The 13,500-nt window shown below is 45.6% G+C and overlaps 1 protein-coding gene across 4 annotated transcripts in view; it reads right to left on the bottom strand.

Annotated features, from left to right (window-relative positions):
* Positions 1-13,500, bottom strand: part of DNAAF8 (dynein axonemal assembly factor 8) — an 87,602-nt gene that overhangs the window by 35,211 nt on the left and 38,891 nt on the right. For all 4 annotated transcript variants that reach the window (XM_081887912.1, XM_081887909.1, XM_081887910.1 and 1 more), the window contains 6 exons: positions 9,114-9,308; positions 7,011-7,127; positions 5,042-5,186; positions 4,375-4,684; positions 2,401-2,507; positions 1,251-1,405 (listed from right to left, as the gene is read on the bottom strand). In XM_081887912.1, coding sequence (XP_081744038.1) covers positions 1,251-1,405; positions 2,401-2,507; positions 4,375-4,684; positions 5,042-5,186; positions 7,011-7,127; positions 9,114-9,308 — 1,029 coding nt within the window. The remainder of the gene's footprint in view (positions 1-1,250; positions 1,406-2,400; positions 2,508-4,374; positions 4,685-5,041; positions 5,187-7,010; positions 7,128-9,113; positions 9,309-13,500) is intronic.

Here is a 13,500-nt window from a genome sequence, read left to right as displayed (position 1 = left end):
GATCCCGCTGTCACAATGCTCAATACACAGGTCCCACTATTGCTACATGAATGGCTGATTCAGATGTGCAAGCAGCTACTTCTTCACTTGTTTGTGCTCTGCTGGTAGCAGCAGCCATTTTCAGACAGAAACCACGGAAGGAGGGAAGGTGAAAGATCAGACAAATCATCCCCCCCCCCTTTGTCTCTCCCTTGGTACTTGGCTGCAGCCATTTCAGGAAGATACCATGGAGGGAGGTGGGAGATTGAACAAAACACGGATCAGAAATGTTCCCATAGGAAATAATGGAAATCATCCACTCATTATGCAAACGCTCACCTATGGAACAATTTCCTGGGAACGTATTGTATTTGGAAAGCGGGAACCTGTGTGCTATTACCACAGAAAAAAGGATGCATGGAGGAGGAGCATGGTAGAATGGCTGAATTATCATCCTGTTCTTTATATTTCACCTTTCTTCCAAGGAGTTCAAGACGACATACATGATTCCTTCCCACCCGACCTTTCTTCCCACAATAATCCTGTGAGGTTGGTGAGGCTGAGAGACAGACACCAGTCCAAGGTGAGCTTCATGGCCAGAGTGACGATTTGAACCAGGTCTCCCAGGTATTAGACCAACACTCTAACCACTACACTACACTACACTGGCTCTCACACCACACTGACCACAGCTGTCAGTGTCATTTATATTGAAAGGCAATAGAACTCTTGTCAATGCCCATAAGAACGTAAGAAGAGCCTGCTGGATCTGGCCAATGGCCTATTTAGTCGAGCATCCTATCCTCACAGTGGAAAATGGATGCCCAGTGGGGAGAACTACAAACGGGACCCAAGCACAATAACACTCTCACCCACCACGCAATTGATTTCCATTACTGCATCTAACCATGGAGGAGGAGCATAGCCGTTGTGGATCGCAGCCCTTGATAGCCTTTGTCCAATCCTCTTTCAAAGCTAGTGGCCATCACTACTACTCCCTGTGAGAGTTAGTTCCGCAGTTCAAATATGCCTTGCCTTTCCCTCTGGGCCCAACTGGCATTGTCCCACCAGAACGAGGCTAAGAAGAGGGTGGGTGGTGGAACTCCTCCTCCTTCTCCTTGTTCTTCTCAAACTTCACTCACTTGGAGAGGGCAGGAGAATAGGCAGGGCAAGAAGGCCCCAGGTATTGAGAGCTGGCCCCCCCACCCCTTGCACAGGGGTGCAGGCCTCAGTAGGGCTCAAGGATACGAGCCCCACAATCACAGTCTTACCTGGTTTGCTGGCACACCGAGCATGTGAGCTTGCTTGGGCAACAGCTGCAGCTGTTTGGTCCCCTGGAGTGCAAATCCTCTCTGGGTGCAGGTTGAAATCACAAGGCCATAGATGTGAGGAGGCACAACAGGCGATGCCATCAAAATAATGTCTCCTGGGAAGTGCAATGTGGGGCGAGGAAGCAGAAGGAGGTTATCAGACTGGCTCTGAGGGGCTCTTTGTATCACTGCAGGGACCTTTTTACGCGTGACTAATCCCAAGAAGAAGGCTGGTGTTAGAATATCATCCTTTGTCCTTTGTTCTGATCACCATTGCCAAATTACAGTGGTACCTCGGGTTAAGTACTTAATTCGTTTTGGAGGTCCGTTCTTAACCTGAAATTGTTCTTAACCTGAGGTACCACTTTAGCTAATTTCTGCTGCTGCTGCGCAGCTGGAGCACAATTTCTGTTCTTATCCTGAAGCAAAGTTCTTAACCTAAGGTAATATTTCTAGGTTAGCGGAGTCTGTAACCTGAAGCGTATGTAACCTGAGGTACCACTGTATGGAATCAGAGACAAATTGGAAGCAAAGGAGGAGGCATGAGGGCCAAGTTGCTCTGAATCTTCTATGTAGGCAATTTCAGTTAGGGAGGCCAGAGAGTTGTTGTTGCTATTATTCCACTTATTATTTATTATTATACCACCTTTCACCTGAAGATCTCAGGGCAGTTCACAGCATACAAATACAACATAAAAACACAAAATACATAATAAAAACAAGAACGAAACAAACCAATTACCCCCCCATTTTTTAAAAAAAGGACATAGAATGATAATCAGTCAAAGACCTGGCTGAAGAGCTACGTTTTTGCCTGGCACCTAAACAGGAATAATGAAGGCACCAAGCAGGCCTCCCTAGGGAGAACATTCCACAAACGGGGAGCCACTCCATGTTGCCACCCTTTGGACATCTCATGGAGGAGGCACACAAAGCAGGGCATCTGATGATGATCACAGGGTTACGTTAGCAAATTAGCTTGCTAAGGACTGAACTTAATGCGACATAGTTAATGCAACCTACTGCAAAGAAGTGGTGGAAGCATGAAAGAAGAGTTCTGTAAGGGAAGGAGATTCGATTTCTTGTGCAATATTTGCTTCGCAAGAACAACCTTTGGTGGTGGAGACAAGAGCCGCTGGAGGCCATAAGGCTGTAGCGTCCTGCAAGTTGCTTGGTTCTTGGTCAGCATCTGCCTTGTGGAGTGAAGGCCTAGGAAGTCTGGGGTGGAAGTGTTATAAATGAGAAAGACAAACATGTTGAACAGTTGCAGTCTAGAATTCATTGAGCACCAATCCACCAACACTTATACAAATATTCCCTCCAAATAACTACTTGGGCTGAGGTTTGCAGAGAGCAATACCTTAATCAAGAGACCATTACCTTTCAAAATTCACCCTTCTGTGAATTTTTGCAATGCATTTTTCCAGCCAAACAATGCGTACAAAAATGTAGGTGACAGTGAGCATAAAAATGCAGACATTCATTAAAAAAAACATACAAATATGCATCATTTTAGGGAAATGTGCTTGCAAAAATGTGTATATTGGTCGAAAGTTCACATGAAAATGTATATGTTATGAAATACTCACACTAAAATACTGATGATTTTTCACAAGTATTAAAAAAAACACACCAACAACCCACAACTATTGGTAAATTGCTGCAGAAATGGGGAGAACCGAATTTAAGCTTGGAAAAATGAGAAACTGTGAGCAACCAAAATTGACAGTCATCCTACTTGAGATGAAGTGGCTTGTTGGATGACGTTTATCATAGGATGTAGTTAAAATCCTGTGGCAGAGCAACAAGGATAGAACTGCAAAGTTTCAAACACAGCCCAGTCCTTTTTACACCTGCCAACATCACATCAAAAGACCAGAGCCAACAGCAATTTTTTTGGCAAGCGATATCTATTCTCATCATCCCTCAGCCTCTATAGCCTTGATAAAAAGCTTTCACAGCCATCTTTCAGATTCACACATTTTTTTGGCCAGCTGAGGAGGGAAGCAGCAAGGTGAAATGTACAGAACATCAGAGCTGGTAATAGAAACCCATTTAGAAACCCAACACACTGTTTGTGTCTTGGTCTTCCATCTCAAAACATGGAATAGGAAAATTCTCTCTCTCTGTCTCTCTGTCTCTCTGTCTCTCTGTCTCTCTCTCTCTCTCTCTCTCTCTCTCTCTCTCTTTATTGTCCAACCAGCAGCTCAAAATTCTTAAAGAAAATTCTCTGGGCATGGGTGTTCAAAAGTACAAGCGGCCTCTAATGGTCAGGGCTGAAATCTTTACAGTCAGTTCAAGTTAATGGTGTGATTTAGAGCATACTTTCCCTAGAATAAATTCCCACAACTTTTTTAAAAAGTGGGGGGCAGGGCATTTCTACAAATGTTCAGGAGCTGAGACTGGCTTCCTGGGGAAAGGGGGGTCAGCAATAGATTGTCTGCTTTAAAAAATACATAAATCCAAATTAGTTTTGCTGCTCCCAAAGCAAGAAGCAGCTGTGATCCTATTGATAGCTGTGTCATCACACTTTTCCTGCTCAGTAAGCCCCTTGGAAATACATTACATGATGATGCAGTTACAGATGAGGGAGAAATCAGATTTGGTTTGCATTTCAATGAGAACCTACTTAATTCCACACCTCCTAAACCAATGCATGAACTGAAACATGGCTATCCTTCAAAAGTGGACAGTTGGAAACTGTGCTTAGCAACCAGGCAGAGTGGCATGATCTTCACTGAGGTTGCACGAGCTCCGATTGGCTATGTAATTCTGGGGGAATTTTCCTCTGTATGTTTGGTTGAATGCCTCCCTGCTATGTACAAGGACTGAACAAAAAAGAACAAAACCTCTCTGTTCCTTTCTCCTTAAACTGGACACTGCTTTTTTGCTCAGTATCTTAAGTGAAGTACTATCAGGACTTTTCTCCCCAGATTCCATCCGTGTTACTTAAGTGACTTGGCTAACATTCCCTTCCACCGATTATTCACTAAAAACTACCTTCCATGGAGATCTTTCAGCTCAGTACTACCCACAAGCTACTCTCAAAGAATTCCAGCACCTCACACCCATCTGGAATTGTCACCTTGGTTTGCTGCGTTTGCCAACAGGATCTGGAACTCCACCGCGAAGCGTCCCGTCGCAGCTCACCCTCCCTCCAAACCAGAAGCACAGCTCCCTGTGTACTCGGCTGTCCATGTGAGGGAGGTAGGCAAGGGGCTCGGCTCGGCTTGAACCATAGATTGCGCTGATCGAGTGACAGTCCGTAACTCTGGCCAGCTGCGCGTCAGAGGGGCCCATGATATCTTGCAGGATGCCACGGGCTCTTGGTCCTCTCAGGCTCAGTGCTAGCACGGAGGGCCCTTTCTCTTGGGTATAACAAGAAGGCGGTGTTACTGGGGAAGAGAAATAAGAGTGGTGAGGACACAAAATGGAACACAAGAACCTGTGAGTCAGACTCTCCACCCATCTAGCTCAGTACTGCCTACAATGGCTGGCAGTGGTTCTCCAGGCTTTCAGGAAAGAGTCTTCCACACTCAGAGATGCCAGGCATCATCTATATGAAAAACAGATGCTTTACCTCTCTTCCCTCCTTGCTGCAGCCCAATATGTTTGCCATATTTTAATAACTGTCTGCCATTTACTATTTTATGACAGTGAGAATGTACCTGAAGTTTACCGACGGTGGCTCAATAACTGCCTACCATTGTTGTGCTGCAGTCCAAGTTGCCCAGACACTCCATGCCCCTCACCTGTGCTAGAGAGGAACATGTCCGGCTGCGGGTAGAGCAGGCGGAATCCACAGATATCCAAACCAGAGGCAAGAATCAGCTGGAGTGTGTGATGGACAGCCAGGGGGCTTCTGAGCAGGGTCTCAAACAGCAGCGCCATGGCAACCTGAGCAGGGAACAGAAAGCAGGAAGAAAACAGATAGGGCTCCAGAGAGTCACACACTTAGGAGGAGGGGACATTTTAAAATTTACAATTAGGGGTTATTTTTCAGATTTCAGAGACAGAGAATCCTCACAGATTTAACACAACCTTTTTGAAAGGGATGAAGCCCCAAAACAAGATCCCTCTCTGAAACCTTGGGGAGCCATTGGCAGTTAGTACAGATCCACCTCTCCCCCAACTTTTTTTCTCCAGATGTTTTGGGCTACCAACTCCCACTGGGTCTACACAGTAATGGCACACACCATTTGGCTTTAGTTATTTTTCTAAGCCCAGCCTTGCAAGAGATTAGGATTATCCTAAATCTCTTGCACTTATATTACTGGTCCGAAAGTATTCACTCTTCCACCACCAGCTGAAATGAAGACACCGTTAGGAATGTGATTCACTTGGAACTGTGTTTGATCTGATTTCAGACTTACCGACTGAAACAAAACATTTTCTATAGAAGTGTGCGGGTCTAGCTCCTGAAAGAATAGTTATTTTCTTGTGGTTGGGTTGACTTGAGGATCTGCATTCTTCCTATAACACTTTATTTTGAATTACCTCCAAGAACTAGCTTTGTTCTCATGCCAATAAACGCCCAATGAATTCATCATTATCGGGCACTTGAAATGGAGTGTTACCAAATGCTCCTTCTCCGTAAAGGCATCTTGAGGTTTACTCCATTATAATAAACACAGTTATAAATCTACTAAAGTAATAAAAAGCCTTCTCCAGCTAGAAGAATAAAACCCACTCTGCTCTATCAAACTAATTACAGCTCCCCATGTATTGACTTTGCCTTCAGCTCACTGATAAGAAACCATCCTGTAGTTAATTCCCCATCGCATAAAGGATGCTGATCCTATTTTTTAATAATAAAAAATAAAGCTGGAATCTGCAAATCATTTGCAAGGACATACTTGACCTCAGCACCCGCTTCTGCAACCCACAGGTTATTCTATCAAAACTTGTTTACATGAGGCCTTAGCCCAAGCCAGTAGCCTCTGAAACCCTCTTCAGCCCTAGGTCTGCCTGCATCAGTAATGGCGAATCTGTGGCCCTTCAGATGTTTCTGGACTCCAACTCCCATCGCCCTCAGCCAACATAGCCTATGGACAGTGATGATGGATGTTGGAGTCCACTAACATCTAGAGGGCCATAGGTTCCCTGTCCCTGGTTTACATTATCTAGAGATCATCTCACAGTTGTAACCAGTTCAAACTGTAGAAATCATCTGGACACTTAGAGATGTAAGAAGGTATGAATCTATCTGGTCCACCTGTTCTGAACCACAGTGACATCCACCAATGAGATCAAGTGATGGCCCAAGCAAGATGGAGAGCAGTAGACCCAGGGCTCCTGAATAGACTGGAAACTAAGACCCTGGACAAAGACCTGACCTGGTAGAATAAAAGAAGTTTTCACCTGGCACTGAAATGACCATAACGAAACTTTCAGGAGAGTCTCTCTGGAGAGGGCATTGCACAACAGTGGTGCCACCACAAAGAAGGCCCCCAACTCCCTGGTCGTCAGCTGCTTCACTTCACTTGGGCCTCTGAAGAAATGATCATGGTATGCAGGAAGGAATAATGTGAAATAATATATTCCAGGTTGTTTCTTTAGGGCAGGGGTGGGCAAACTTTCTCACAGGCAGTCTTCTGAGGGCCACCTGCTTTAGGAAGTCCTCATTTCCATACAGAATTGTCATGACCTTTGAATGACCCAACACTGGCAGGAAGTAGGCCTGCCCAGTATGAATGTGGGTGGGAGTTGGTTCTTTTGTACCTCACTTGCTGTGTCGCTGCTCTCTCTGATATCACTGCCACTGGGGAAGTATTTTTCATCCGTCTCTACAGTCTGCCAGTAAAACCCAGCTGGCACTGCAAAGGCCTTCTCCAGCGCCTGAAATGCACAAAGGGAGAGCTGTTGTTTGTGAATTATCTTGATTCTTCAAAGGCAGGGACTGAAAATAAAGACAGTACAGTGAATGCCAAGGATTGAAATCAGAAGAGATGGCGCAGCAGAGGCATTAGTCACTGACACATCATTTCCTCTGCTGTTTCTGTGCCAGCCAGTCCGATGCGAGGGAGACCGAGCTAAATCCAGTGGCACCATTTGCCCTAATTGATACTTTCGGGCAAATAAACAACAGCAGGAAGAAATTCCAGCATGTTGCACCCAGAATCTCTACAGATCTTTGACTACACTCAAAGGGAGATAAACCAGCACTATGCATTGGGGATTAAAAGGCCATTTGCTGTTAAACTAATGGCCACAATGGCTCATCCAAACTGCTTTGTAAACTCATCCACCTTGGTAAATAAGATTGGGCTGTATCTAAGTCATATTCAGAGTGATCCCATGGAAATAAATGGATTTCAGTCTTCAATGATTTCAGTGGGTCTACTCAGAGAAGGGGAGACGTGTGTGACCACCTTGATATGAAAAGGTGGAATGTAAATAAATAAATAAATTCCATTGAAATGGAAACTATATTCTTGTTCTTATGCAGCTCTATTAATTCCAGTGGCATTCACACATGAGAATAGCAGGCCAAACCAAACTGCAAGCAGCCTCAAGTGTAAAAGAAGAGAAGCCAGAAACAGATAAAAGTTTTCATCAGGGATAGGATTCCTATGTAGAACATGGGTAGGCAAACTAAGGCCCAGGGGCCGGACCCAGCCCAATGCCTTCTAAATCTGGCCCCCAGACGGTCCAGGAACCAGTGTGTTTTTACATAGGTAGAATGTGTCCTTTTATTTAAAATGCATCTCTGGGTTATTTGTGGGGCCTGCCTGGTGTTTTTACATGAGGAGAATGTGTCCTTTTATTTAAAATGCATCTCTGGGTTATTTGTGGGGCCTGCCTGGTGTTTTTACATGAGCAGAGTGTGTGCTTTTATTTAAAATGTATCTCTGGCATAGGAATTCGTTCTCCCCCCCCCCTCAAATATATAGTCCGTCCCCTGACAAGGGCTGAGGGACAGTGGACCGGCCCCCTGCTGAAAAAGTTTGCTGACCCCTGCTGTAGAGTAAGGAGGTTAAGAAAAAGCAGGTCTTTCAGCACCCTGGACAGAGCTCAGGGAGCAGACAACCTGTTCCAATAGCTTCTCTTTCTCAACTCAGCCCTTTTAAGTTTCCTCCCTGACTACACTTCTTGGACCCTCTCACTGAGGAGCAAGGAGGCTTAAAGGGACAGCCCTTTGGCCTGGAGCCTAGCCTAGCCCTCCACCATCCTTCCAGGCTTTCATGCCGGACACACTGCTTACATTAGCATGCCAGCTCTGTGGAATGAAAGGCTCTTGGAGATGGTTATGCCAGCCCCTAGCTGGACCTGGGCTTCTGGGCTGCAGCGGGTGGGAGAAAGCTTTTGCAATCCACCAGTCCACTCCTTCTTTGTTTAACCATGATTAAAACTATTGGCAGTGCTGCCATTGGTAGGGATGGGGAAGAAGTTTGATTCAGTTCACATTTGATGCCGAATCTTCTAAATTCTTAATTTCTGAAACAGTACGAGAACTGAAACACAGCAAACCTTTGAAATTCACACTATTCCAGATTTTGCAACGCAGTTCTCCAGCCAAGTAATATGTACAAAAATGCATATATTAGGAGATGGTGCACTTAAAAATCCAATGCATCATGGCAGGGGAAATTGCTTTGCAAAAATGTGTATATTAGACGAAATTGCATTAAAACATATTGGGGGGGGGGAATTGCACTAAAATCCAGATGAATTTTCATGAGGGCTTTTTTTAAATTGCAAATTGATGTGCAAATGTAGAAGACTAACATAAAAATGGAAAAATGAGAAACAGAAATTGACAAATTTGCCCATCCCATGTCAGCATCAGTAAACAGGGCCAAAGGCAAAGCGTGGATACGTTACCATGGAATCTGAGTTAAGGGTAGCAAAGTGGCTGAAGTGGATGGGAGGAATCTCAGGAAGGAAGGGGTATGACTGATTCTGCATATGACTGTCCAGTTGTGCTTTCCACCAGATAACATCCAAGAGAGACGTTTGAGAGAGAAACATGGAGCTCTGCTGATGGAACATAGACATTCCCTGAAGGGAGTTCTTGGGCTGCAAAAAAGGAACACAAGATTAATGGCCTGGTCCTCTGGTAACAAACGAAATACCTAGAATGAGAAGCAAAGTGGAAATGGCATTCTGGGACATAAAAGTGGAGGGGATTTTATTAGCATCTTAATACAGCTCAGCACTGCTTCCCATATTTTGTGCATTAGTATGTAGCAGACTTGTTTGCAGTGGGTAGTATAGGAATCACAAACATTTATAATTGCCTAAATCAAAAAGATAATGCATAGTTCATAAACAGACTGTGAAACACACCCTTCCTTAGATGTTACCAGCAGAATTTTTGGTCTCCCCTCACCCAACAGGAAAGGGCACTCCACTGGAATATCATAGGCATGGACAGAAAATAAATCTCAAGGAAATCTGAAAAGCTAGTGCCAGATAGTGTATATCAAGGATGCGGAAGCTGTGACCCATCTGCCATCAGCCCCAGCCAATACGGCCAATGGAAAGGGATGATGGAAGCTGTAGTCCAACAACATTTGGAGGGCCACAGGTTCCCCATCCCTGGTGAAGACAATACAGAGCTACATGGACCAATGGCTTGACTTAGTATAATGCATCTCCTTATTTATATCAGCCATTTCTAGTTTCATCAGCCATTTATTTGGAACCATGAGGACTAGAATCAGTTTTCAGGGGAAGGCCAATAGCTTGGTGGCTGAACATCTGCTTTACACAGAGAAGGTCTAGATTCAATTCTTGGCATCTCCGGGTTGGTCTGGGAATGCCCCTCCCCCATCTGAAACTCTTCACAGCTGCTTCTAGTCTGTGAAAACAAGCCTGCACTAGATGGACCAATGATTCAGGATAAGGCAACTTCATATGTTCCTCAAGACAGGGGCATGAGTGCTTGCTCATGCTTGTTAGCTCTAGAAGGTTCTGAGGTGTTGTTCTGCAAGGGCACAGGACCCCCAACCACATGTCCACACAGAGATCAAATGAATAAGACTTTCTCCCTCACATCCTTCTCCTTATCTGAGAGAGCTAACCTAGCTAAAAGCAGGTATATATTATTTGAATATTCTTCAAGGCTGTCCTGCAAGGACCTTGAACTCATCAGCAGATGAAGCATTGTTAAACAACTCTTTCCTCCAACTCTTAAACAAAAAAGCTCTCTGCCACATGAAGAGATCCATGAGGCAACGGTCCCCAAGGAGATAACTTGCCGAGATAAACATGTCAGGTTTTTTTCACAAGGTGTCTATTAAAGTGTTTTTAAAGGAGGTCACAGAGATGCTGCATGTCGCCACTGCCAAGAAAGGCTGGAGAGTTAAATCCAAGCAACAAAAGAACCCCCAGGGAGGCTGCCAACGGAGAAAGCAGCGCCCGGGTGTTTATTTGCTTTCTCTCTCTGCTGCAACTGACATTTCGGAAAGATTTGGTTTATGCGTTTCCCATCAGGTTTTCTCTCTCGGCTGGTATGAATGTCAGCCGTACAAATGCCTCAAATAAGAAGAGGAACAACAGCATCCATTGCTGGCAGACAGAATTTTGAAGGCACCTTTGTAAGAGAAGGCAAACACCAGATACAAAGCTCATTGTAAAGCAACAGGAGGCTAAGGAGGCTTTTTTTTGTGGCACTGAGGCAGCTTGCCGTCTGACAGAGCTACTGGGCATGGTATTTCCTATGCTGCAGTGCCACCAGTGGAGGTTGGCTGGTTAGAGCAAATGGGGCACAGTTTGATCAAGCTCAGTCTGCCCTCCGCCAACCATCGCCTGCCTTAACTGCTTACAATCAGTTTAAGGGGTGCCCCTGGCTGTCAGCATCTCCTCCTCAGTTTCAGTGTTGACCCTTAGAGAACTCAGCAGGGAGAGGGAGGATGGGGACAAAACTAGAAGGAGTTGGCTCTGTTTGTCATTGGCTCTGGCTCCCCCTACTGCTGGGCTCCCTGTCTTCTACCCTACCAAGCACAGTGGGCACCAGTCACCACGGACTGCCACCCCCAGAACAACCAGAGAAGGCGCTGTGGTCCTGAGTAAGTGACCTGAGGAACCAGCAGGGGTTGGGCTGCCGCCATAGTACTGTTCCTCCAGCAATGTGTCCCACTCATTAGGCATGAAGACTGCCACGCCATCAGAGCACCAGCCTGCCTTTTACCATCTCTGATGCTTCTGGCCCTTTTGCTCCTCATTCCAAGGTGGTACTGCTGTTCTTCAGCACAGCTGGATCCAGGTGGCCCAAGGAACTAGCAGAGTCCTTAGTTGTACTGCTATAACTGTTGATAAGAACAGCCTGGCAAAGACCAAAGACCCATCTAATCCAGCTTCCTGTTCCCAAGGTCACCAATCAGATGCCTGAAGGAAGTTCATAAGCAGAACCCAAGTGCAGCAGCACCCACCCCACTTGTGAATCCCAGCAACTGATATTCTGATACATCTTGCCTCTGAAGCTAAAAGCAAAACACAGCCATCATGGCTAGTTGCCACTGTTAAGCCTCTTCCTCCATGTAGTTGTCTAATCTAAGCCATTCAAGTGGATGACAGTCCCTGCCTCTTGCGAGAGCAAATTCTACAGTCTACCTATGCACTGTGCAAAGACGTCCTTCCCTTTGCTCACTCTGAATCTTCCAACATTCAGCTTTATTTGATGGCTCCTATTCTAGGACTATGGAAGCAGGAGAAAAATCTCTCTCTAGCAGCAGTCTCCACACCACTGGATAATTTTACACACCTCTTTCATGTTCCCACTTAGTAGAAGAAGAGTTTGGATTTGATGTCCCGCTTTATCACTACCGTAAGGAGTCTCAAAGCGGCTAACATTCTCCTTTCCCCTCTTCCCCCACAACAAACACTCTGTGAGGTGAGTGGGGCTGAGAGACTTCAGAGAAGTGTGACTGGCCCAGGGTCACCCAGCAGCTGCATGTGGAGGAGCGGAGAGGCGAACCCGGTTCTCCAGATTATGAGTCTATCACTCTTAACCACTACACCACACTGGCTCCCCATCCCCCCCCAGTCCCCTTCTTTCTTAGCTTGAGCAGCCCCTTGCTTCTCCCTGCCTAGAATCCTGGGAACCATAGTTTCCCCATACAGAGCTACAATTGTCAGCATCCTTGACAAACCAGAGTTCCTAGAATTCATTGGGGGAAACCATGCACATTGGATCACCAAAGAATTTATGCTTTTGAATTATGGTGTTGGAGGAGACTCTTGAGAGTCCCATGGACTGCAAGAAGATCAAACCTATCCATTCTGAAGGAAATCAGCTCTGAGTGCTCACTGGAAGGACAGATCGTGAAGCTGAGGCTCCAATACTTTGGCCACCTCATGAGAAGATAAGACTCCCTGGAAAAGACCCTGACGTTGGGAAAGATGGAGGGCACAAGGAGAAGGGGACGACAGAGGACAAGATGGTTGGACAGTGTTCTCCAAGCTACCAGCATGGGTTTGACCAAACTGCGGGAGGCAGTGGAAGACAGGAGTGCCTGGTGTGCTCTGTTCCATGGGGTCATGAAGAGTCGGACACGACTAAACGGCTAAACAACAACAACATGCACATTGGATGTGCTTTAAACATATGGCATGGACCTGCACCCTTATCATCTGAAAACTGCTGCTGTTTGGTGGGTGCTTCTGGGCCCAGCTGCTCTAAGGACCCCCAAATTCCCTTCTCCCTGAAAGTTGCCTTTATTTGTTTATTGCAGTTTTTAATCAACATCAATCACTTTCCTCCAGGCAAAAGAGGAGGGGAAGCGGAGAGCACAGCAGCCACAGCTGTCACATTACGGGTTTTATGACACACTGCAGGAAATGTGGCCTTTACTGCTCTCTGGCAGCCAGGTCCTCAGCTGCAGATGATAAATGCTTGCTGCAGCCAGGGTGGGGAGGGGGTGAAGGGTTTTAAACGCCACTGAAATATTAAGCACCAGATTGGACTAAACTGCTTAAGTCAGAAGTGTCAAAATATTAGTAGCTTCCGGTGATTCTCACTGGATGATCAATACACACTGAAGCCTTAATCATTACCCACTTTGCTCTCTGTCTCCTGCACTTCTTGTTTAAAAACCCCAGCAATTAAAAGGTAAAGGGAGTGCAGGATTTTGAATTCGCCAATAACCATGGTGACCTGCAGCTTTGAGGCAATGCTCTTTTAGATAATCCTTGTGCCTGGCTTTTTTTTCTACTTTATTGTTATGTACTCTCAGTTAGCAAGTCATGCACACTCTTAACTTGTGGA

This window comes from Podarcis melisellensis (assembly GCF_964234715.1).
Source record: "Podarcis melisellensis genome assembly, chromosome: 14".
Lineage (NCBI taxonomy): Eukaryota > Metazoa > Chordata > Lepidosauria > Squamata > Lacertidae > Podarcis > Podarcis melisellensis.
Note: the sequence above shows the minus strand (reverse complement) of the source record. Positions and strands in the feature narration are given on the sequence as shown.